This window comes from Anabrus simplex, chromosome 4, assembly GCF_040414725.1.
Source record: "Anabrus simplex isolate iqAnaSimp1 chromosome 4, ASM4041472v1, whole genome shotgun sequence".
NCBI lineage: Eukaryota > Metazoa > Arthropoda > Insecta > Orthoptera > Tettigoniidae > Anabrus > Anabrus simplex.
This window is the reverse complement of record NC_090268.1, coordinates 39897111-39924707: the sequence shown is the minus strand read 5'-3', so window position 1 is coordinate 39924707 and position 27597 is coordinate 39897111. Positions and strand designations below refer to the sequence as shown.

The 27597-nt window shown below is 37.9% G+C and overlaps 1 protein-coding gene across 1 annotated transcript in view; it reads right to left on the bottom strand.

The window, feature by feature from the left end:
• Positions 1-27597, bottom strand: part of roq (roquin) — a 255087-nt gene that overhangs the window by 169766 nt on the left and 57724 nt on the right. The window contains exon 6 of the mRNA XM_067145048.2: positions 8197-8530. Coding sequence (XP_067001149.1) covers positions 8197-8530 — 334 coding nt within the window. The remainder of the gene's footprint in view (positions 1-8196; positions 8531-27597) is intronic.

The window sequence follows — 27597 nt, the reverse complement described above, 5'->3', positions numbered from 1 at the left end:
TACACTTTTGGCCAACAACATCGATGAAGTACAAATTCTAATGAGAGCTTGTTTCAACCTGTCAAAAAGTGGAACTATACATGAACCTTTCTAAAACCAAAGTAATGCTCAAAAAATGGGCCCCAGCAGGAAAGATGCATGTGGGGAAACTCCACATTACAACAGGTCCACGAGTATGTCTATCTTGGGCAGCTTGTAAACATGAAAGGCGACTTTAGACCGGAAATCTTCCGACGTATCAAACTAGGATGGCAAGCCTACGAAAGAAATTCTTCAGTCTTCAAATCCAACATGCCAACCCACCTAAAGAAGACAGTCTTTGACCAGAATGTTCTCCCTGTACTGACTTACGGTTGTGAAACCTGGACATTGAACGAGTTTGTTAAGCAAAAACTCAGAACAACCCAAAGACCTATGGAACGGTTTATGCTAGGTTTCACGAAGAAAGACAGGAAGAGAGCAGATTACATCAGGTCAGTGACAAAGGTCAGCGACATTTTAGAAAGGTGTTTACCCTAAAATGGCAGTGGGCAGGCCATGTTGCTCGGATAACTAATGGTAAGTGGACAAAGCTTGTGCTTGAGTGGAGTCCGAAAGATCATCTGAGACCTAAGGGAAAACCACTGGACAGATGGGATAAAGACATCCGGAAGATTACTGGGATCCATTGGCAGAACATCGCTCAAGATCGTCCCAGATGGAGAGACATCATGAAGACCTACCTTGCTTCGGACTTAAAGAGGCCACATCGTAAAAACGATTGAATATGGCTGATAGTGATAGTAATCTCATTCAGTCACAAAAAGAAATGAATCAGATGTGATTTTAATTTATTGGCACAGAATTCATGAAATAATTTTATACTTATTTTCTACTTTTCAATACACACAACTGTAAATATTATATTTTAATCAAAGATCTTTGATGAATCAATTCAACAGTTAACTCATTTTTTAATGAAGATAGATATTTCTTCCCAAAGATACTTTGTTTTCTTTCCTTTTCTAGATTTTTCTATTAGAATAAATGAGAATAATAAAAAGTTAAAGGCATTTTTATGTTATACTAAGATAAGCAGACAGTAATAGTCAACTTTACGTTAAGGATTACAAAATTAAACTACGTAAACATGATTAATCGGCACGATGGAGATGTCCATCGGGTCTATTGAAAGGAAGTCAGCCAGCAAATACAGCTATCTAATGATCTCTGCGAATCCATGACCTCAGGATGAAATGAAACTTGGAATTTAATCGAAAACGAGCTAGTATGGATTTCTTCGCAACCCGCCCTGGACGCAGGAACAGCGCAAAGATAACCGCAAATGAGTTGAATAAATTGTGTGTATATTTGATGAACCATTTTAATGTAAATGAATTGAAAATAATTTTTTTAATATCTGAATTCCTTGAATAATTAACGCATCTGAAATTTTCGCCTGTATTTTTCGTTAAAAATGTACATTAATTACGCAAGAAAATACTGTATTATTAACAAATCATCCACTAAGATTATTTAATACAGCTCCATAGTTGGTGTGATAATGATTATTTAGTGGTAAACAGATTACTGTCAGTCAGTATTATATCGTTAATTTTGTTATTCATTCTTTCTCCTCACACACCCTTTAATCAATTATTTGAAGATAAGTAGCTTTGTTTTAGGTATAGATTTTTAAAATAATGAGGAAGATTGATTAGTATACCAGGCAAAGTATTATCTGACATCTTGGAAGGGAGGGTGCGATCAGTCATGGAGAGGAAGTTGGATGAAAACCAGTGTGGTTTTCGACCACAGAGAGGCTGTCAGGATCAGATTTTCAGTATGCGCCAGGTAACTGAAAAATGCTACGAGAGGAACAGGCAGTTGTGTTTATGTTTCGTAGATCTAGAGAAAGCATATGACAGGGTACCGAGGGAAAAGATGTTCGCCATACTGGGGGACTATGGAATTAAAGGTAGATTATTAAAATCAATCAAAGGGATTTATGTTGACAATTGGGCTTCGGTGAGAATTGATGGTAGAATGAGTTCTTGGTTCAGGGTACTTACAGGGGTTAGACAAGGCTGTAATCTTTCACCTTTGCTGTTCGTAGTTTACATGGATCATCTGCTGAAAGGTATAAAATGGCACGGAGGGATTCAGTTAGGTAGAAATGTAGTAAGCAGTCTGGCCTATGCTGACGACTTGGTCTTAATGGCAGATTGTGCTGAAAGCCTGCAGTCTAATATCTTGGAACTTGAAAATAGGTGCAATGAGTATGGTATAAAAATTAGCCTCTCGAAGACTAAATTGATGTCAGTAGTTAAGAAATTCAACAGAACTGAATGTCAGATTGATGATACAAAGCTAGAACAGGTCGATAATTTCAAGTATTTAGGTTATGTGTTCTCCCAGGATGGTAATATATTAAGTGAGATTGAATCAAGGTGTCGTAAAGCTAATGCAGTGAGCTCACAGTGGCGATCGACAGTATTCTGTAAGAAGGAAGTCAGCTCCCAGACTAAACTATCTTTACATCGGTCTGTTTTCAGACCAACTTTGCTTTACGGGAGCGAAAGCTGGGTCAGGATATCTTATTCATAAGTTAGAAGTAACAGACATGAAAGTAGCAAGAATGATTGCTGGTACAAACAGGTGGGAACAATGGCAGGAGGGTACCCAGAATGATGAGATAAAGGCTAATTTAGGAATGAACTCGATGGATGAAGCTGTACGCATAAACTGGCTTCGGTGATGGGGTCATGTGAGGTGAATGGGGGAGGATAGGTTACCTAGGAGAATAATGGACTCTGCTATGGAGGGTAAGATAAGTAGAGGTAGACCAAGATGACGATGGTTAGACTCGGTTTATAACGATTTAAAGATAAGACGTATAGAACTAAATGAGGCCACAACACTAGTTGCAAATCGAGGATTGTGGTGACGTTTAGTAAATTCACAGAGGCTTGCAGACTGAACGCTGAAAGGCATAACAGTCTATAATGATAATGTATGTATGTATGTATGAGGAAGATTCTGACCATTGGCCTAGGCACACAGTATTACTGACACTTTATCCATTTCACTGCCAATGATTCTGTTGAAGACTCTTTTTGTCACCTTTACATTGATCGTAAGGTTCAATGGCAAGTCATAATAAAATGTCATTGAATAAGTTCCAGAAAATAGCCAGACATTTTTTTACAGTAATTATAATGTGATGAAATGCAGAAGATTTTCCAGTGTAAGCTACGGGACATTGTTGAGCTAACGTATCTCTACGTCATAACGCAGCAGGTAGGGACCCTCTTTGGAGGCAGCCGTACCCAGATACTGGCACCCCTGCCTTTGTGAGTCCCAGAGTACACTAATCCAGTGTGTAACATCTGGTATGGGTCCCAGCTCAAGGTTACGAGGGAAGACCTCAACGGCATCTACGGCGGAGAAGGTGGACTTCGGTACGGCGGAGATGGCAGAAGGGGCAAACCCGTAGTGTCTGTACTCCAGAGGGGCAGCTACGAAAGGCGTCTATCTCCATGTTAGGGGCGGCCTAATTTTGAACCTGGCAGTAGGTATAAAATGCCTTTGGTGTGGCGAGTCTGTCGTAACAATAGCCTATATGAACTAAGCAGATATGGTTCCAATTTCCTAGATGGAGGCCTAAGTCCACTTCACATACTAGCACTGATGGTTCCCTGCCAAGATACACTTGAAATGTGTGAACTTTTGCTTGAATACGGGGGCAATCCCAATGTTCGATCAAAGATGGAATACAGTGAAGATGACAAAGCCTTTGATTTTGCAGATGATGGCGATTGCAAGTGTAATGGGAAAAGGTGTTGTACGCTCTATGCATGCAGCCAGACGCTAATTTAGACGTTACAGGTGCTGGTGGAGAAGGGGAACGCAGATTGTGTGGCACTCTACCTGCGGAATTCTCCGCTCACACTCATGGTAATTGGGGGAATATGGAGCTCGTCAAAGCACTATTGGAAACAAGAAAGGCAAACCCCAACCAACAGCTGACATAAAAAGTTGCAGTGTCGCTAGCTGTACTGATGACTCTGTCAGGCACGGACAAGCTATAGCAAAACAATGTCATCGAAATGGTTTAACATTGGAACACCGTGTTGGAAGGAGGAGGGTGGAACGACAGAACAAAGTGGAGAGGAATCATATTTGTTCCCACCCGGTGTCAGCTGGAAATGGGGAAAATGAGGATGATGATGAACACAGGCTCCATCATTTTATTCATCGTCACATGCTATACATTATTGTATTCCAACTGGCTACTATGGATGAGGCTGTGATTTAGATAGTAATCCACAGCAAGTTCATTCATTCCTTTACTGTATCTTGCTTCAAATATTTGAGCTAACTCTCTATACTACCTGAATTTTTTTTTAACTTGCTGGTAATCATAGATGGTGAAGATTTTGATACCGATGGAAGAGAAATTTTTTGATATGTCAGGTCAGAATATATTCTGCTACCGTACGCGACAGTAGACAGTACTACCTGCGACTGTCAGGCCGAGGGTCTGGCGGCCGATACGAAACCAGGCAAACTGAGGTAAAACCAATAGCTGCAAGCAGAGGACTTAGAAGGTTGGATAAGGTTGTGTGGGAAATAACACATAAATTCATCAGTTGCTGCCTTGAAGTGAGGCAAAGGCTAAGGGAGACCACCCTGAAAGAAAATTCTCTAGTATGTTAGACCTAGCAAATCAGTACAGGAGCACAATGCAGTTGCTTTCAAAACAAAAACGAGCCTTGGAAAGAAACATATTCTGAATGTCGACAATACTTCAAGTACTCTTGGAACTAATGAAGTCAAGTCTGATGTTCATTCAAGATGCACGAGAAGAACCGATCATAGAAACAAGCTTCGGATTGGAACCTTAAACATTATGACTCTAACAGGAAAATGCAACATAATCATGGATTTAATGAACTGTAGACCTATTCACATCCAAGAGCTAAATGAAACCAAATGGAAAGGTTGCAACACAAGAATGTTAGAGGACGGACATAAATTATACTGGAGTGGTAATCCTGCAGTGGCGAGGAATGAAGTTGGTTTTATACTCCATAAAGGCATTGATAGTGAAACAGATGTCTCATTCATCAATGAGAGATTAATCAAAGCTAAAATATGCCTACATGGAGAAACTTTAATTGTGATCCAAGTTTATGCTCCACAGCAGGGTTGTAGCGATGACCACAAAGCAAGCTTCCTACAAAAACTAGAGGACATCATTGATAAAGAGAACATAATGATAATTGGGGATTTTAATGCATAGGTAGGAACAGATAGGTCAGGTTATGAAGGAATTATTGGTCCATATGAATTTGGTAATAGAAATGAGGAGGGTGAACTTCTGCATGATCTATTTACACGAAACCAACTTCAGGTGAAGAATTGCAAGATATTAGAATCATTTCATATTGACGGTTTTCATTTTACAAAGGTGAAAAAATGAGTGTATCCTCCTAATTCAATACTCGTGGTTTTAGAAACGGGATAGCCACAAGATAACGAGATACATCTGGGATGGTCAGTATAGATCAGTGATATACCTTATTATCACAGATAGGTCAAGTGTAGAAAAGGTGCATGGTGTAAAAGTGATACCTAGTGAGAGCCTTGATAGTGACCATAGACTCCTCATTGCAGACTTAAGAGTCACCAAACCTACTATTAAAGTAAACAAGAAGAAAAAACCAAGAATTAAAGACTCAAAATTGAAAGATCTGGAAGTCAAACGGCAGTTTCAAAAGCAAATCAGAGCTAAAATACCAATAACAGACACAAAGAAAAGTAATGAAGAATGGAATGATTTTTAAGGCAAGTCTGGTTGGTAGTACAGATAAAATATGTGGAAGAACAAGCAGAAGAGTTAGAGAGAAAAGAACATCTTGGTGAAATGATAAGGTGAAAGAAGCCATAATGAAAAGGAATAAAGCCAAAAAAGTTCTTGATGTGGCTAAGTCTGACAGAAGAGTCTACAGCAACCGAATAGACAACAATAAATTGGAAGAGATGGCAAAAGAATATAGATACAGGAAGTTGGACGTCAAAAGAATTGTACAGGAAGAAAAAGAGAGAAGTTGGAAAGAATTTACAACTAAACTGGAGGAAGACAGTAAAGGGAATATAAAAATGATATATGGAATAGTAAAAAGTGAAAGATCAGATAAAGAAGAAGCAGATGGGAATATAGTTTGCAATACGAAAGATATCACGGATACAATGGGACAGTATTTTGACAAGGTCCTAAATGGCCCTAATGAGATCTCTGTTGAGGATGTTGGGCAGAAAATAATAGAGGAAGATATCCCAATTACATGGACAGAAGTAGAGCAAGCTCTCCATAGGATGAGAAGTGGTAAGTCGGCAGGAGCTGATGAAGTTACAGCTGACATGATTAAAGCTGCTGGTCCGCCAGGAATACAAAGGCTTTATAGAGTTCTCAGAACAATATGGAAGAATAACTAAATACCTGAAGATCAGACAAAAGGGGTGATAGTTACCACCTTTAAGAAAGGGAGAAGAAGAAAAAGTGAAAATTACAGAGGCATACCCTCTTATCACACAGCCTTAAAATTATGGAGAAGATCATTGAAGCCAGAGTGATATACTAGAGCCTATCTTAGAAGAGGAATAACATGGCTTTAGGGCTGGAAAAAGCACAACAGATCTGATATTTGCTTTGAGGATGTTGGCAGAGAAATGCTGGGAAAGAGGAAAAAACCTAACTATTGTGTTTATGGACCTTGAAAAGGCATATGATAATGTTCCTAGATCAACTATTTGAAAAAGTCTTAGAAAACTTGATGTACCAGAGTACCTTATTAGGAAGATCCAAATGCTATATACTAATTGCAAAAGCTGTGTCAGTATTGGAGATGGTCTTTCTAAACGGTTCAATACAACCAAAGGAGTACAACAGGGAAGTGCCTTATCATCTCTTCTATTCATAGCAGTTATGGATACTAACTAAAAGGAGAAGGTAATAAAGATCTTCGGGCTCTAGTGTTTGCAAACAATGTGATGTGGCAGTATGGGATGAAACAGAGGAGGGAGTGCAAAACAATCTAAATGCATGGTGTACGAAGTTTGATGATTATGGAATGAAATTGAACCCACCAAAAACAGTAGCACTGAAAATCAGCAGACATAATACAGAATGCAACATAAAAATACAGGACCACCAATTCAGATATTTAGGAAGCATAATGGCTAATAATAATAGAGCCGAGATAGAAATAACAAACAGAGTAACCAAAGGCTCTAACTTTTACAGTATCGTTAGACACCTACTATGGGAGGAGAAGGTCCCACAAAGAACAAAAATGACCCTCTACAAGTCATACTTCATTCCCATCCTTACATACTCTCTGGAAACCTGCACACTAACATCAAAGGATTGTAGTGGGATTCAAGCCTGTAAAATGAAATTTCTTAGAACTGCCCTCCAAAAGACACAACTTGATCATGTAAACAACGATGAGGTCCGATCTAACCTAGGTCTAAATGAATCAATGGAGGAAAGACTAGACTTAAATGGTTTGGGCATTTAAACGAACGAATAGCACAAAGTTACCATGTGCTTATTTGGAAAAGAGAATAACAGGTAGAAGACCAGCTGGAAGACCAAGAAGAAGATGGATGGACCAACTGAGGGAAGATGTGGAGAGAAGAGAATGGAATTGGGAATCTGTCATGGACAACAAAATCTTTTTGAATAGGGAACTTTGGAAGACGCTCGTTTTTAAACATCCTACCCAGCTCGCTGGAAGGGCAAACCAAAGATGATGATGGTGATGGAAGAGAAATTTGTCATAGGAGCAACGACCTAACAAAAACAAAAAAATTAATATTTTTATGTTGAACTCCACAGTCTGTTAAAACTGAACACATATTATTCATCTGAGTTTGATCATGCCATAATTTTTATGTTCATAATGTACAGAATGTCAATATTTTGAATACATTACAGTATTCATCATTAAGCCAACTGAAGTTTGTCTATTACTGGCAAAACATTTTTTTTACTCTCCACTGAATACATACATTCCATGCATTGTATAGAAATAAGGTAACTAACGCTTTGTAGATTACAAAGTGTTAAATACCAATACAGATCAAACATCATAATAATAATAATAATAATAATATTACTACTTATCAAATATCTTGGAAAAGGCTTACCAGGGCTGGGATCTATTGCAGCCAACAGTTCAAGATGCTGCCGCAGGACTGACAGATTGCCTGGATCCCCTGTTCTTTGCAGAGCAATCACTAACTCCTGAACTGACTGAGCAAAAGACTCAGGTGTCTGAAGTTTGTCAATGATGCTCTGCATATGAGATTTGTGGGCAGTGTCACCATATAGCAGAGCAGACCACTGATCAGGAGCAATACGCAAGCCCGCTTCTGTAGCTATCTGCACAATTTGAGCATCGTGTTCACGACGTAAGGCCTCATAGGTCCGAAACTCTTCTTTTAACTGCATCAATGATGAATCCCCTTCTCTTTTTGAAACCTGAAACACAGGAAGTAAAATCCCTTACAATCATGAACAAAATACAGAAATTTTTTAACCTATATATATTTTTTCTAGTTGTTTTACGTCGCACCGACACAGATAGGTCTTATGGCGACGATGGGATAGGAAAGGCCTAGGAGTAGGAAGGAAGCGGCCGTGGCCTTCATTAAGGTACAGCCCCAGCATTTGCCTGGTGTGAAAATGGGAAACCACGGAAAACCATCTTCAGGGCTGCCAACAGTGGGATTCGAACCCACTATCTCCCGAATGCAAGCACACATCCGCGTGCCCTTGACCGCACGGCCAACTCGCTCAGTATAAATCTTATTAAGATGAAAAATATACATATTCTTCCAGTGTACATATACATGCTTATATAGAAAAACAATAAATTCAAATGTAGAAAACTGTCAAAACAGAAAAGGGGTGGTGGTGGTGGTGGTGGTCTTGATTATTGTTTTAAGAGGAGGTACAACTGGGCAACCACCCTCTATCAGAAAAGTGGACTATAGTATAAATGGTAATTTAACCTTTGTAAAGGTTTTAGTCTTTAAATACTAGAAGGTGGAGATATCAAATAAATACACGCATACAAATGTGAACTTACGACTCAAGCAATGGTATGTTTATTTCTCTTGAGAAGGAAGAATTAAAATAGTGATTCCTATGCAATTTTAGTAAAGAACTAGGGCAGTTGCATTTTTCTGCCACATTTCAAGGCTACCAGAAACCCGGGTAATGAAATATCTTTTCAAGTACTTTTGGAGAAGTAAAACCAAGAATAATTGGTTCAAAGAAGTCCAAGATGATTTAGATGAGTCAGGTTTGACAATGCAGCAAATTGAAGACCGAGAATAACATTCCCTCTTAAATTAGAGTTCCTGTTGTAATGAGAATGTGAAAATACAATCAACAGAATTTATTCACACTCTTATAAAAATCAATCTTTTAACTCAAGAGTATCTGTTATAATAGAAATCCTGAGTGTTTCAATTTTAGCAAATTACTAGAGCGGTAAAGAATTTTTAATTAAAAAACATATACAGATAACAGAAATGATGAAAATGAACATGTAAAAAATATTCTCCTTGGCTAGAAAAACATACTTTCATTTTTAAGACCATAATCCCTATACTACTACTGTGTGGTTTCAGTTGAATTTATTTTAATATGGAATAGAATTACATAATGTACTCTATATTTTATACAGCCTCCATGGCTCAGGTGGCAGTCCGCTGGCCTCTCACCGTTCGATACCGTGGTTCAAATCCCGGTCACTCCATGTGAGATTTGTGCTGGACAAAGCAAAGGCGGGACAGGTTTTTCTTCGGGTACTCCAGTTTTCCCTGTCATTTTTCTGTTGTGATTGTAATCAGGCCCTTATAGTTTCATTAGGAATTCTTTTAGTTGTAATGAGAATGGTCGTTTATGACCATTCTAGGTATACTTTAGTATAATGTCTTTTAGGTAAGATTAAGATCTTTATTTTCATGTTCATAACTAGGGATTCTCTGTATTCTGGTAGATTTTCTTTTAGTCTTTCACCATTTTTCTTTTTGAAATTATTAATAGTGCTTGCCCCAGGTGGACTGGGGTATTCCCAAGTATGTGGGAGGGGATCTCTCTATGGAAGTCGTTGAGACACCAGTTGGGTGACTCGTAGCTTTTGTCCACCGAGGTGGCTTTGGCTTTAGTATTTCCCCTGTCTGCTGTGTATGGATTTATGTTGCAGTGGCTGCAATCTCTGTTTCAAACTGTCGTGCCTAGTGAAGGAGCACATTGAATGTCTTGGGCACTACCGTCCAACACCGCAACCCAGTGGCCAGATGTCCAGATGGCGACAGCCTTATTTCTACCTGACAGCAACCTGGCGTGCCTAGTTGAGGGGCACACTGTATGTCTTGGGCACTATCATCCAACACCGCAACCCAGTGGCCAGATGTCCAGATTGCGACAGCCTTAGTTCTACCCAACATCAACTTGACGTGCCTAGTTGAGGGGCAACACGGCGGGCAAATGTCCAGATGGCGGCAGTCATGCTAGGCTGTGCCCTACTTCGCTACCAGACGACTTGTTTGGTGACCACATTTGAACTGAACGTGTATGGAGGCGGGCGGCAACGACCGTGTCAACAGTCACATAGTCAGCGATAACCCGTAGTCAAATGAGGTGACTTTGATCGTGCAACAAGAATGAAAACTAATGCAAACTAATGCAAATGTTGTTATGAAGGACATAGTGGATGCCACCTTACAGGAAGTCGATCATGTAACTAAAGTGAAAACTAATGCAAGATCTACTCATTTCAAACATTGCCATGGAGGAGGTAGTGGATGCCTTCTTACAGAAAGTGAATGTGATGCGTTACCAATTACTAGACCTTTCAGTAGACATAAGATTTGAAGATATATATTTATTTTTTTTCACAGAATTGTATTTTCCCATGTTCTGTTCATAACACACAGTTTACAGAGGACATAAGATTTGAAGATCATGATGAAACGGGAATGCCCTGCGAGCATTCACGTTCATATATTTCTTGAAAGGAACTCGCTAACACCCGGCTGTATGCATTCAAAACGTGCGCCGAGTGCGCAGGCATTGTGGGAGACAGCGTGCAAGCTAGCACTGCTCCAGAGTGCCAGCCAAGGCCAAGTGACGTCACACCGAAGGTTCTGTCTTGTTGTATGGCATTTCATCATGAACAGAATGTAATATCATAATTTCGAGAACGTCACCTTGTAGGCCTGAACAATAAATGCTGCTAGCCAAAATTTCATGTAAATCGGCATAAGGATGGACAAGATATAAAGTTTTCTAGATGCCCACATGTACAACCACGCCGTCTGACCTTCGGCAATAAAAGGGAGTCGCCAGCCTGGAGTAAAGCAGTGTGCAGTATGCAGTGAGTGTGTGTGTCACGCAGTGTGTGTGTGCGAGCAAGCACATCGTCGCCTCGCCATACGGTTCGTTACTCTGTCTGGATGAGTACATGGGTTCGAAAGTGTTAATGTTGAAAGCCTTCTCCGTGGACTTTGACTTTGCGAAAGAACGAAAGCTTATTTTCGTTTCTATCAGTCTGTAGGGCTGTGCAATTGTATTTCATTAGTTGATTGTGAATTTAAAAGACTGTACGTTTGAAACTGTGCTGTAGATGTTTCCTCTACCGTGTTAAGCTGTCTCGTAAAATTGTGCCCTAGCAATTGAACAATTCTTTAATGAACAGTGTCACGTTATTTTGTAAAGAACAGTGCTTACTTTTTTTTTCCCCCAAAGGCTGTGTCTATCACTCCGCGTGAAAACAGTGTTAATATATCCTATCATAAACTGTGCCAACCTTCATTTCATTCAAAGACTATGTCAAATCCCCTCATAAAACTGTCAAAAATTACGCCTCAGTGATAAACTTGCCTCAGAGAAATTACGACGTAACAGAACTTGGACTGTCATAAACTGTTTTTTTATATTTTCATAGAAGCTCTAATTTATTTTAACGAGAGTGTGCGTGCTGAACTCATTGCATACAGTGCAGAGACTGTATCCAAAGAATTTATTTTTTTGAGACTGAGCGAAGTGCTTAATTATTGCATCTCGGAAGATTCCAGAATGCTTTCATTGCTTATTATTTCAAGTACGATAGTGCCTACTGCATTATCCTCACGGAACTGTGACTTTGATTTCATCTTTGTTTTAAAAGTGCGTCCAACGCCATTTACTGTGGAAACTATTCAAAAGTGCTTCGCCTTAATTCGCAGTGCGGTAGAAAAATGTCGCACCAGATCCCCTCGACATTCTGTGCGGAAGTTCTTCATTTCACCGCTCCTTAACAACTGTTTCACGCTGCACGATCTGCCTCAGGTTCGAGTCGCCATCAACGTCCAGTGCTGAGACAACACCAACGACGCGGGACGCCGCCGACACAGACAACGCCGACGACGCTGAACAACGTCTCCTCCGCACCTTCAAGGGCAATCTCACAATACATCTGTAAAAGGTGATATAATTCCTTTGCTTATCTCTTGAATAAACTGCAAGTGCCACTTTAATCATAAGTTTATTTCACTACCCTTCTCTCTCACTCTTTAAGCATGAGCCGTACACGCCTTGACGTTATTCATGCTCTCCGAAAAATTGAAGTATGGGCGTTCCTGTTTCAATACATATATAGATTTTTTTTTTTTTTTTTTTCACAGGGTTGTATTATGCTATTCTAGGAATAATGAAGGACCTTTAATTCTAAGATTTTTTTTTGGTTTGGATATTCAACGCAAGGCAACAGATTGCCAGTTAAGTAACTGTCGTACTATTTAAAAAAAGTTGTCTCGAGCTATGCTCAAGTTTGGAGAAGGGGAGTATGTTGTGATTGTAAGATATGTTCATTTGTTCTGGTGAAAGTATGTTGTGATTGTAAGATACGTTCATTTGTTTTGGTAAAATATGCTTACTTGTCTGACTTTGAAAATTGGACTGTGGCAAAAGAAGAACTGGTAAAAAATCATTTCATTCTGTAAAAATTTCTTATTTTATTTTCTGTATGTGAAGATATTTTTCTCTGCTACTTTTCTAAATTTGTTTGGTTAGTGTGGGAAAAAAATATGTTATTATGTACATAACCGTATTATGAGCATTTGAATGTAAGGTAAAACTTTTGTGCCAGTATGTAGCCACACGTGTAGGTGCTGGTAAGATGATTTTAGCGATTTCCTGTTGCATCAGAAACAAAAATCCTGGAAGTTTTCGCTGGGTCCATATTGTATATAAGTAATAATAATAATAACGTAAATGTTTCCACCTTTTCAATACAATATATTCACAAAATTACAAAATTATACGGTACTAGTTTCGACCCATCTAGGGGTCATCATCAGCCGTATTGGAGCAAAGATCATTTGTGGCGAAATCCTAAGACAATATTATTTTAAAGAATAACAAGTGAAATGAGATGTTATGGTAATAGTTAATAATACAAGGAATATACATACTAAGAGGTTTTTAACAAAGAATAAAGTATAAATGGGGTGTTGTAAAGATTATAATCATGGAAATCAGTAAGTTCTTGTATTGAAATGAAATATGGCAAGGTGGGGCTGAAGGGTGCGGGAGAAAGTGTAATTGTCTTGGAAAAGGACCTTTGATTAAATTTAGGATTGAGTTTAGGTTGGCTGCATTATTGTTTCTGAGGAAAGTGATAAATAGATCGAAGAGTATGTTGGGTTTCTCTGAGATTTCATTGAGATTGTGACTGGCATTAAAGTATTGGTCTAGGTGTATGTAGTAATTTTCCATTATGTTCAGTAAAGGGCCCTTGTTTGCTAATACGAGGATGTCCATGTCTTGTTCAATATTGGTGAAATTATGGTTATAATCTTGCATGTGTTGGCCGATGGCTGAAAACTTGTTGTATTTTATTGCGTTAGTGTGCTCGTGGTATCTGATAATGAAGTTTCTCCCGGTTTGCCCGATGTAGGTTTTTTTACAGGTGGTACATTTGATCCTATATACTCCTGATTTTAAAAAACTGCTGGTCTTGTTGATGTGTGAAGTATTGTATAAAACATTCATGTTCTTATTGTGGGTTTTGAAGGCTATTTTAACGCCTTGTTTCTTAAAGATGTTGATTAACTTGTAGATATCATTGTTGAACGTGAAGGTGGAAAATGTTAGAGGTTTGGTTATTTCTTTTTTGAGGGTAGTTTTTGGGCGATGTTTGTGTTTATTGATTATCCTTTCTATAAAATGATTGCTGAAGCCGTTGAATTTTGCGATTCCGCGGATTGTGTTGAGTTCGTTTTTTAGATCTTTATTGGACATAGGTATGCTGAAGGCTCGGTGAACTAGGCTGTTGTATGTGGCTCGTTTGTGGGACTGGGGGTGCACTGAATCTTGGCGAATGGTGGAGGCTGTTTGAGTGGGTTTTCTGAAAATTTTATAACTGAAAGAATCTGAGTTTCTAGTGATGGTTAAATCTAGAAAGTTGATTTTTTGATTTGATTCGGATTCTAGTGTGAATATGATATGAGGATCAATATTGTTGAGTCTTAAGAGGGTGGTGGGTGCGTTAATTGATTTCTCATTCATGATTACAAAGACATCGTCGACATATCTGGCCCAAAAGAGAATGTTTTCGAATTCGTTGTCAATTTTGGTGTATTCGAGGAAGTCCAGGTATATTTCTGCTAAGATACCTGAGGCCGGTGACCCCATTGCCAAACCATTTTGTTGATATATGACATTGTCAAAAGTGAAGAAGTTATTGTCGATGATAAGTTTTAATATTGTGATAAAGTCTTGTATCTCTAGTTTGCTTAAGTGGCTGTTTTTGTTTAAATTGTTTATAATTATCGGAATTAATTTTGATACTTGTATGCTTGGGTACATGTTTACAATATCGAAAGAGTGGATGGAGTGATCCGGTTGCAAATTGAACTTGTTTAGTTTTTCATGCAAGATTATAACCATAATTTCACCAATATTGAACAAGACATGGACATCCTCGTATTAGCAAACAAGGGCCCTTTACTGAACATAATGGAAAATTACTACATACACCTAGACCAATACTTTAATGCCAGTCACAATCTCAATGAAATCTCAGAGAAACCCAACATACTCTTCGATCTATTTATCACTTTCCTCAGAAACAATAATGCAGCCAACCTAAACTCAATCCTAAATTTAATCAAAGGTACTTTTCCAAGACAATTACACTTTCTCCCGCACCCTTCAGCCCCACCTTAAGCCGTCTTCCTAAGCCATATTTCATTTCAATACAAGAACTTACTGATTTCCATGATTATAATCTTTACAACACCCCATTTATACTTTATTCTTTGTTAAAAACCTCTTAGTATGTATATTCCTTGTATTATTAACTATTACCATAACATCTCATTTCACTTGTTATTCTTTAAAATAATATTGTCTTAGGATTTCGCCACAAATGATCTTTGCTCCAATACGGCTGATGATGACCCCTAGATGGGTCGAAACTAGTACCGTATAATTTTGTAATTTTGTGAATATATTGTATTGAAAAGGTGGAAACATTTACGTTATTATTATTATTACTTATATATTATTCTCAGTTCAATACGGACCAAAAACATGAAATTCATAACCATCAAGGGTCCATATTGGCCAAAATAAAACCTTTTCCTATCGACGAATGTAAGAAATGTGGGTGCGCTAATTGGTTATTTCGTGATTTCACCCCTTCCAGCCTCTGGCCACTTGGCCAGAGCCAAACTTGTTCCCTCTGTCTTTCTTGTTGGACCGGCGAAGGGAGAAGTTGTCTCTTCCATCTGATGGGTCTCCCGGCCCTCTGAGGTAAGCACTATTCTGTTCCTGTTTTGGTTTTTAAAATTTCAAATGTAGTTTCTTAATTTAAATTTTCTTTATCCTTCGGAGTTTATCCGGGATTTCTTTCATTTGCCAATTTTAATTTCACATGACTTAGTCTTCGTGGCTAGTCATACTCATTTTGTTTTAGAGGCATTTCTCCTTTTTCTTTTGGCTTTGTATATTGTGTTGTAATTATGTAAAATTATTTTGCCTTTTCTTTGGTTGTAATTGTATAAGTATGTAAATTTATATTTTACCTTGGGTTTGCCTCTCGTAGTACAGTTTCCTCTTAACATACTCTCATTCAGGACAAGCTCCTTATTCTGAAGTGTTTTAGAAAAGGATGCTTCCTGAACCTTTATGTCTTAACATGTAGGTGTGATTTGTGAGCGTTTGTTACTTCTCTTAAATGTATTGGGCTACAATATTTCTAATTTTTTTTTCCTGTATGTTATTTAAACTCAGCGCCGTGAAGCTTGTAATTATAGTATGCTGCCACCTTCTAAATTTGCTGTGTTAATCTTAATTTGTGTTATTGATTGACCCGTTTGTAACGGCATTCGATAATTATCATCATTTTTGTAAATGTAATACTTAAATTGAATCACTGCTAAATTCGTTTCCCCGGCAACAAACTACCTTCTCATGGCCCGGGTGGGGTCCCAACCGCTTCCCACCTCCATTCCTTTAGTCGTCATGTTGGCTATCCCAGTACATAGTTATATTCTGTTTTCCTGTACTTGTAGTGTGTGGGTGTTCAATTTAATTTGATCTATCTCAAAATCATTATTTTTCCTTGTAAAGTCATTATTATTATTATTATTATTATTATTATTATTATTATTGTTACGTAGTTTTGGTGGACCGGCAGAGGTGAAAGAAGGTGCTGGGATGAATAGGTCTCAACAACGAAATTAAAATTAATTTAAAATTTAACAAAGGTTATATTTTCTTTTCGAGATCAAGAAATAACAAGTATAACAGGAACTCAGTTGTATATCAACAAGTTAAGAATGTACAATTACAGTTTATTAATGGATTTTGGGCTTCGAGCCCCCAGACATGCAATCCTTGAGCAATGAGCCCAACTTTACTTATACACAAGGTTCAACAAAGGGGCAAAAAAACCCAATCATGCCAAGGAGCATTTGCTCCCAATTACCCAGTTAAGCCTGCTCGAGGCACACAGAAAATACAATTTAAGAAAGAGTAACCCGCTCTCAAAGTTCAAGCCAATTCAAAGGCCACACCAAACTCCACCTTCAAGCTGCCCTCCAGGCACACAAGAACAGGGATAAAATTACCCAACCTACTGAGGCCTATTCACTAAAGAAACAGGATAATTACATGGCCCCAAAATACCAACATGAGTGGAGGCGTAACTTGCACTCCCAATACACTTTATAAAACCTATTTGGCACTAGGCCGCTTATGCAAGGGCTAATCCCATACTACGGAGGTGACACGATAGGAAAACTTTTACATTACAAAGAGAAGGGAAACTGTTATGAAAACGTAGTTACCTCAAAACACTATGAGTGGGAGCTCGAGAGGGTAAGGCACTCTCTATCCCAATTTGTAGTTAAAGAGATAGAATTTTATACCAAGTGTCTTTTACATTTTAAAGGAAAGTTACATGATAAAAGTTTCGAACCTGCCCCGAGGGTTAAACTGCTGAGCTAGCGAGCAGAAGAAGTTATTAAAAGGCCATTACCTGAAGGATGAACTGCTGCCCAAAGAAAGAGGCACTTCCCGCCCCCTGCTACATAATCACACTAGGAAAAATATTACTGAAGTGGCGAGGAGACCAGAAAATCAGCAGTTTATATATCCTCGCAGAAAATTCGAGACGTTTCATGAATGATTACAACCCGCCCACAAAATTTTATTGGATTTATATATCCTTGCGGAAAATTCGAGACGTTTCATGAATGATTACAACCCGCCCACAAAATTTTATTGGATAACAGCAAAAAACTAATACACCAGACGAAGAAGAAACACCTTATTGGTGGAAAATTAATTACAGAAATTCCTGATTGGCTACATTCAAAACAGGCGGAAAGAGAGGATTATATTGCCAACTCTCAAACCACAGAACAAAATTTAGCAAAAACAAAACTTATGAATGTTAAATTTCTTCCGGACCGTTCATTCCTTTACACCAGAGAGCGTTATCAGTTTTGGTAGAGACATCTGTTAGAGAATGTTCAAAGTTCTTGCTATGGAGCAGACAAACACGAATCAAAATTGACATAGTTCAGAACACTTCAAAATTTACAGTACAGACATCTTCTGAGAAACTTCAGAATTAACATGGTTGTTAAAGTTCAGGCTTCCTCCAGTAGAGGAGTTTCAACTGGTGCAATGTTTGAATTAGCGGCGCGGAGGTGTACCGCCCGTTACGATTATTATTATTATTATTATTATTATTATTATTATTATTATTATTATTATTATTATTATTATTATTATTATTATGCTTGAACCTCAGCTCTATCTGAGTCATGTTTAGCAGATTAACCGCGTAAATTGAAGATAGCATTGAGCTGATGTCACGAGTATTCAGTGAGTATAGATGAGCACGCGCAAGGTTATTACAGAGCGAGAAATCGTGGATATTTTACTGAATAGTGATTGTGAAGAAGATTATACTATATCTGAAAGTTATTCCTGTGAATACAATGAAATACAATCAGTTCAAGCTTCTTGTACTGAGGAGATACTGAAAAGTATCACTTTACCAGACTATATAAGAAGAGGCCGTCAATCTGCTGACACCCCAATGAGACTACAAGCAGCACATTAGGCTCAGGTTCCTAGGCAAATACCTCCTAATAAAATAAAACAAAACCCCTCAAGGCAATGTCTAGTGTGTGCAACCAAAAAGAAGACTAGCACAAATGGATGTGAGTGCAAGGTCTGGGAAGTAGCACTTCACATGCCTAAACGCTTCAAGGTATTCCACACTAACAAGAATTACTAGGTGAGTATATAGTACATAGTTCATATTTTTCACTGTAATGTAGCACATTCCATTGAAATGATTATTCTTGAGTATTTCTATGAAAGTTTGACAACATTTGAGATAGCAGTTGCAGTGATATCATTTAAGCACAGTCTTGCATGGACCTTATAAACACCAGCATTTAAATGGTCATTTAAAGGTCCAGAACTGATGTTCATAAGGTAAGCAGATGGGTTCATCTGTCAGTCATTAATAATAGCCACAGAGGAGTGGGACAGGCCTCGGCAGCCAGCACAATTCATATCATGTGACACAGATGTTGATTCTCATAGGGAATCTGTAATATATGTTCCGAATGAGTAAATTTATGATACCAATATAAATGGTCCGTTATTGGACACCATAAATTTTCCAGCTAACTCATTCCTGGTTGCCAGCGTTTCGCCCCCGTGTGCTAGGCTGGGTTCATCAGTTGGTACCTGGCACACCTACCAAGACACATGGCTAGTGCATACTGTGGAGGCCACTGCGGAGGCTAATTGTAGCCACCGACAGTGCCAATGCACTCTGATAGACTGTCTCACTACTAAAAATTGATGCCTGCTTGGCCATCACCGACAGTGCCAATGCTCTCATAGTGGAATCTGAAATCCATTCGTGTAAATATGGTATATTTACAATCTTAATTTGTTTGTTATTATTCAGTGTGATAGTTGAATTAAAGAGGTTTTACTGTATCGCATATTTTTTAAAAAATTTTGAGGCACGAAATTGGGGAGCGGGTTTTATTTGTGTCAAGGTTGCCAACATGCTCCTGGCTAACCTAGTTTTCGATGCCGAGTGTACAGTCATGCTTTGTGCAATCGTAGATGAAAGAAAACTGTTGCCATATGTCATATTTAAACGGAGAACAATTCAGACTTTTAATTCTAAACTAACTTTAATTTTTTTTTTTAAATAGTATTGTATTTGCAGAGTAATTTAAATTCAAAATTTCTCCATGTCACGATAGAATGTGTCTTCTGGAACGTGCAGGGGTAGCTTTCCGCACTTTCACTCAGGTGTGTCTATAGTGTGTTTCATAGCTGAAAATAGAGTGAAATCGTAATTCTTTTGTATTCAGTGTTTTAAGGAACGCCACAACATCCTGTAGCAGGCAGTATGCAGAAAAGCAGAATCCGCAAAAACTGGCGAGGGTTTGCATTTCTGAATTACAAGATGGCTGTTAATTCGAAATCACGTAATTGGAAGTCCGATTTCTGTATTACAAAGACATCGAATTAACGAGGTTTTACTGTATCACAAAACTAATATCAGATTTCGCCGGTGTGTCTATTTCAAGAGTTTACATTGCACAAAAAGAATTATCAACCACAGGTCGTGTTACTGTCCAGTAAGGTTTTACGCATTGTATTACCATACAGCACGTATACACTCGTTCCAAGTCCAGGAATCTCTTCCTGCAGTTCACTGACGTATTTCGCACGTTCACCGCCTTTATGATAGCTTCTGCTTGTTATCCATGGGCAAAACTTTCCAGAAAGTCGCGCAGTAGCACAGCATATAGAAAAGGCAGTGGCAACACAAAGTGAGACAGCTTATATTGATATCAACATTTTTTCAGCTTGCTTGTGTAATGAACGCCATGAAAGAAATGGAAAAGCTTAAGAAAAGATCACGGAACTCCTAACTGGGATAGTACGGAAAACATAAGCAACTGTAATCGAATCAGTGTGTTGAAAAGGGTACATATTCCAAAATCCTTACTTTTCAGGAGGAAGGAAAAACCGGTTTGTAGCTAAAAGAAAGGTTTGATCAAAAAAGTTTCTATTAGGCATTTATACATATATCTGCGTATTCAACTACAAAGTATGGAAATCATATTACGTACGGTTTTCAAGTTATACCATTTTTTTATGTCAAGAAATATGTCCCTTTTTATACTCAAATTTGAGAAAGAACTTTCTAGAGGAAGATGTTGTTGTTTGAGTCATCAGTCCATAGACTGGTTTGATGCAGCTCTCCATGCCACCCTATCCGGTGCTAACCTTTTCATTTCTACGTAACTATTGCATCCTACATCTGCTCGAATCTGTTTGTCATATTCATACCTTGGTCTACTCCTACCGTTCTTGCCACCTACACTTCCTTCAAAAACCAACTGAACAAGTCCTGGGTGTCTTAAGATGTGTCCTATCATTCTATCTCTTCTTCTCGTCAAATTTAGCCAAATCGATCTCCTCTCACCAATTCGATTCAGTATCTCTTCATTCGTGATTCGATCTATCCATCTCACCTTCAGCATTCTTCTGTAACACCACATTTCAAAAGCTTCTATTCTCTTTCTTTCTGAGCTAGTTATCGTCCATGTTTCACTTCCATACAATGCCACGCTCCACACAAAAGTCTTCAAAAACATCTTTCTAATTCCTGTATCAATGTTTGAAGTGAGCAAATTTCTTTTCTTAAGAAAGCTCTTCCTTGCTTGTGCTAATCTGCATTTTAAGTCCTCCTTACTTCTGCAATCGTCAGTTATTTTACTACCCAAGTAACAATATTCATCTACTTCCTTTAAGACTTCGTTTCCTAATCTAATATTTCCTACATCACCTGCCTTCGTTCGACTGCACTCCATTACTTTTGTTTTGGACTTATTTATTTTCATCTTGTACTCCTTACCTAAGACTTCATCCATACCATTCAGCAACTTCTCGAGATCTTCTGCAGTCTCAGATAAAATAACAATATCATCGGCAAATCTCAAGGTTTTGATTTCCTCTCCTTGGACTGTGATTCCCTTTCCAAATTTCTCTTTGATTTCCTTTACTGCCTGTTCTATGTAAACATTGAAAAGGAGAGGGGACAAACTGCAGCCTTGCCTCACTCCTTTCTGGATTGCTGCTTCTTTTTCAAAGCCCTCGATTCTTATCACTGCAGACTGATTTTTATACAGGTTGTAGATAATTCTTAGTTCTCGGTATCTGATCCCTATCATCTTCAGAATCATAAATAGCCTGGTCCAATCAACATTATCGAATGCCTTTTCTAGATCTACGAATGCCATGTATAATAATGTATAATAAACTCATAATTTCAAAAGTCTATTCAGCAGTAACACAGTATTACAGAAAAATTCACCCAACCATCATTTCTTTTATAGTTATTCAATGTCATCCCGTCTATTTAAAAGTGTTTTACTTTACAAAGATGTCTACCCTCCATAACCCCCAAATGGTGTACGTCTTTTATGTTTAAAATACCGTGAAGATCATCAACGTTATTGTCCATTCCTTCAATGTTGAATGGATAAGTCAAATATTTCACCATGACTGTATTACTGCAGACAGTAAATACCACGAAAATAAACTGCTCATTGATTTCTTTTTCCGCTAGTCGCTGCTATACAACACTTATACAAGGGTCCTGGTCTGTTATAAGCAATTCAATGAATAACTATAACAGATGTATGCACAGGAGGTTTATACACGGTTTATTAGTAACGAATTTCACATAAACGGTTTATAAACCTAGTATAAAAGTTATACACCGTTTATTAGTAAGACGGGTGGTGTGTGACGAATCTGTAAGTAATTAAGGAGAGGATTCTAGTGATGCAAGAGAATGAATCTTCCCATCTACAGGGAATTGAGCCTATTGCAAGTTCAGATTAACGAAATACCTGTCACGTAAGTAGCCTACTTGCTCATTTTCCTGGAAAATATATTTCATAGCAGTGATAATTTATTTTTATCATCTCAGGCAAAGCAGCTATATCCGTAAACTTACAGGTTCATATTTGCGTAAAGACCACGTGGGCCTCATGGAGTGATACGAAAAGTTTGTTTATGCCTACGTTACTCTTTCGATGGAAAGAATTTCAGTTCATTTCATTTTTTCAAAATGTACCTTCCTAAAATGAGGGTGCAGGCATTATTCAACAGCGAGGATTATTCAGGTAAATACGGTATTCAAGTATCTTGGGGAGATAATTACTTGGAACTTAAACGAGAAAGTATCAGTAGAAAATAGAACAACTAAATTGGCCAATCTACGAGAAGAAATCTCTCTTGATAAATGCAAAATTGAAACACTACAAGTCCGTTATTAAAACTGAACCAACCCATGCTAGTGAAACACTATTCAATTTGAACACCAAATCAAAACTAGATAAATTACAGAAGACAGAAAGAAGAATCCTTAGAACAATCATAAACAAAAAACACTAAGTAGATGGACAATGGCAATTATTACCTAATGAAGTTATATACCAGGAAACTGAGTCAATAATAGACACAATGTGGAAAAGGATGGTTGCATTTTTCTGCCACATATCAAGACTACCAGAAACCAGGGTACTGAAACATATTTTCAACTACTTTGGAAAAGTAAAACCAAGAATACTTGGTTCAGAGAAGTCAAGATGACTTAGATGAGTTAGGCTTGACAATGCAGCAAATTGAAGACCGAGAAGAGAAGAGGATCCTGAGAGACAGACTTGAGACTTAAACTAAAAAATTTTACACGCAAAGAATGAAGAGGTTCTGGGAGCAGAAGAAGAAACATAAGCCAAATAAGGCAGGAATTACACCAGCAGATGTCCAATCTTCAGATCTAAAATTCACAAATGGCAAGATGACCAAGAGGAAAGACCAAATAAGAAAACTGGAACTGGGTCCGAAGACAGAAAGGAAGCCCACAGTAAAAGAATGAAAGAAAAATGGGCACAAAGGAAAGCAAATACATGCCACTAAGTACTTTGTGTAGTCCTAGAGGGCTTATTCGCATATATAATAATAATAATAATAATAATAATAATAATAATAATAATAATAATAATAATAATAATAATAATAACAACAACAACAACAACATCACCATCATCATTGTTACTGTTACTAAAAGTAAGAAATAGAGCAAAAGTAGTACTCAGCTGTGATTCCCAGTTTAAGTAATCCTTATCCCGATCCCTACTTTGCAACATTTTTCCACCCACAGTTGTACCATGGTTACTAAAACTTTTCTCAATGTGAGAAATTACTGGTATTCAACAGTAAATTGTAAATAATAACGCAGTTATCTAGAATGTTATAGTTAATGGCATTTTAATTTCTTCATATGCATTCTATTATTGTACTTAGGAAGCAAAATATCCATTTATTTTATATTGTGTAAACATCATCATTTCTTCGCTACAGCAAGCCGAGTGCAGTTGGGTACGAACCTCATTCAGTTCGTCCTGTCAATTCACATATGTTGTTCATATAGTTGATGCCAATTTACAACACTGATTCCAAGGTCCTTGACAATCTGCTTCTCCCAAACAGGCAGGAATTACACCAGCAATGTTCAAAACAGGCTAATCTTCAGTTCCAAAATTCACAAATGGCAAGATGATCAGGAGAAAAGACCAATGAAGAAGACTGGAACAACCTGGTTTCAAGATAAGTCATCTTCTTGGCCTCTTCTCGGGAACACTGCAGTCGAAGTATGCTCAAGGAGTCCTGTGGGGAGCCATTGCATTGACCACACCATTGCAATATCTTCAGTTGTAAGGTCTTCAGCAGGCTTCTTTTCAATCTAAGCTACTGTCGGATATCCTCAGCCCTTATTTCATTCAGTAATATAACACAGTAGCATAGCTGTTTGTTTCAGTTTATTATTTTATGCTACTCATGTATTCACCAGTTCAGTGTAATACTGGGACATGTGTCCCTAATGTTGTCAGTTAAAAATAAATATATCTATCTAGCTGAAGAATATTTCATGATACAGTAGAAGTCCGCTATGGCGAGAACGGCATATAACGAGAACTCCGTAATAACGACAATTTTTTTTGTCCCTTCAAAGTTCCTATTTTAAACTGCGTATTATCCTTCAGTTACAGCAAGAGACCTATAACTGACACATCCGTTATTACGAGCGAATAAGCGCATGCGATTTTCTCTGTTACCGATTTATGCACCCCACTTTACAAAGGTGAAAAATGAGAGTATCCTCCTAATTCAATACAATAAATATTCCATCATTAGACGGAGTAAACAAATTCAAACATCTTTCAGCTCGTTTGAGCCATCTTCAGTGAAAAATGAGGGGAGTTTGAAATAATTTACATAATATAGGTTGAAAAAATGCTAAAAAACATAATGAAGGAGCAAATAAAAAAACAAACAAAAGAGAGCCTACACGGAAACAAAATTAGCACAAATATACAATATTTACATCAATATGCGGAGCAAAAAACAACTCACTGCGACAAAATTCAGCAAAAAGGTGTTAATTTAAAATAATAATTGAAACTAAAAACTGTGTTAACCTAAGAAAACAAAGGAATGAAAAAACAAATGATGCAGATGGAAATGAACAATAGTAGCACATGGTGAGGTTATGGACCTCATAGTTTACAAAATATTGTTTAGTAACAATAACAAAACAGGTTGAAATCACTGTCGAAAATCATCCTTGTAGAAACCCATCACATTAAATTGGTCAGGAGAGCAAACCTTTTTGAGAAACCAAGCCTGATATAACGTGCAGGCGAAAAGCCTGTGACAAGGAAAAACACCAATGAAATTTAAAGCTTTAGAAACAGCAGCATTCTCAATATCTTCTCAATCTAGCGGTCCCTTTCTTGATTATTGTTCCATAATGTTGGCTGGTATCTTGCCTTATTATAAAGGGTCGGAAGGGCTGCGATATAAAATTGAGAAGCTGTGTTAGGTAGAAGACAGATGCATAGTAAACTGTAAGTGATCTAGTGGAAACCATCAATGAAGTTCTAATCTGTAATGGAAAAATGAGGTTGTGTGAGAAACGTGGGGTGATAAGTAAAAAGTGTAGAATGGGTGTGAAGAAAGCTTTTTTTTTTTTTTGCTAGGGTCTTTACGTCGCACTGACACAGATAGGTCTTATGGCGACGATGGGATAGGAAAGGCCTAGAAGTTGGAAGGAAGTGGCCGTGGCCTTAATTAAGGTACAGCCCCAACATTTGCCTGGTGCGAAAATGGGAAACCACGGAAAACCATCTTCAGGGCTGCCGATAGTGGGATTCCAACCTACTATCTCCCGGATGCAAGCTCACAGCCGCGCGCCTCTACGCGCACGGCCAACTCGCCCGGTGAGGAGAAAGCTTAAACTTACGGTTTTTAGCAGGTGGTTGTCCTCTCAAATGGTCTGCCTTCTCAAAGTAACAGTCTCGTTCGCGTGATCGAGTCTATTGTTGGTTCGACTGTATTTGCTAGGATGGAAGGAGCGGAGGGGGAAGGGGTGGTTCAGGGCTGGTGTGAGGAGGGGGGAGTGGTGGTGAGTTGGAGAGATGGAGGTGAGGTTTGTTTGTGTTATGGAAATTCTGACAAATATATGGAATGAATGTTTCAAGTAGAATGTTTTTTTTTCTTATTTTAAATTAACACCTTTTCACTGAATTTTGTCGCAGTGAGTTGTTTTTTGCTCGCATATTGATGTAAATATTGTATATTTGTGCTAATTTTGTTTCTGTTTAGGCTCTCTTTTGTTTGTTTTTTCATTTGCTCCTTCATTAAGTTTTTTAGCATTTTTTCAAATTATATTATGTAAATTATTTCAAACTCCCCTAATTTTTAACTGAAGATGGCTCAAACGAGCCGAAACATGTTTGAATTTGTTTACTCCGTCTAATGACGGAATATTTATTGTATTGAATTAGGAGGATACTCTCTTTTTTCACCTTTGTAAAGTGAAAACCGTCAATACGGAATGATTCTAATATCTTGTAACGGTTATGCACCCCAGCGATTAAATTGCATGCGATTGATTACCTTCAGTATCACTTCTTTGCTATGTCCATTAGCGAGTTCTCTTGTCGACATTTGAAGGCGAAGTCAGGGTCGATTAGTAATATCCGTCGACTGCTGTTCCGTAAGAAAATTTTGAAATGAAGGAGAACATATTTTCGTAATAAATGCGTAAAGAATGTGTCTATAATGGTTGTTAACTCATAAAGGATGACTAAATGATCGCTCAATTTTAATGCTAAATACTGCAATTATGAAAGAATGGGATACATCTCGAGATATGGCAGAGTGCATAATTGATTTCAGAGGTTAGTTTATATTTTCTCGTGTCTGGTTAAATTACGGAAAGGCTATTAACATTTATAGCAAGAAGGTAATAATTTCTCTACTGTCACTTGAAGTGTGTTTTCATCATACATAAAGTACGATTAAGTTAGTGACACTGTTTGAATAAGAAAACTGAAACGTTTGCCACAAAATGTGATCGATCATCTTCGGTACGGTATAGTTTTCTCACTATGTGCATTTGCGAGCTCTCTCGTCAACATTCGAAGGCGATGTTGGAGTCGATTAGTAATACCCATCGACTGCTGTTCTCTAAAGAAAATTTGAAATGAAAGAGGATAATAAGTTTTCGTAATAAATGCGTAAATAACGTAGCTGATAGCAGTTGTTAACTCGTTAAAAGTAAAGACTGAAGTAAACGATCTCTTAATTTTAATGTTTTATATGGAAATGAAGTAAGAATGGGATACACCTCAAGATATGGCTGAGTACATCACTGATTTGAGAGGATAATTCATATCTTCTCGTGTCTATTTAAATTTCAGAAAGGTTATTTACATGTAAATTTTTAGTAAGGAGGTTACCATTTCTCTACATACGTTTCAAGTATGTTTTCATGATACATAGGTTATGTTAGGTGACACTGTTTGAAGAAGAGAACTGAAGTGTTTGCCACAGAAGCCTCTGGAGTGATACCGTAT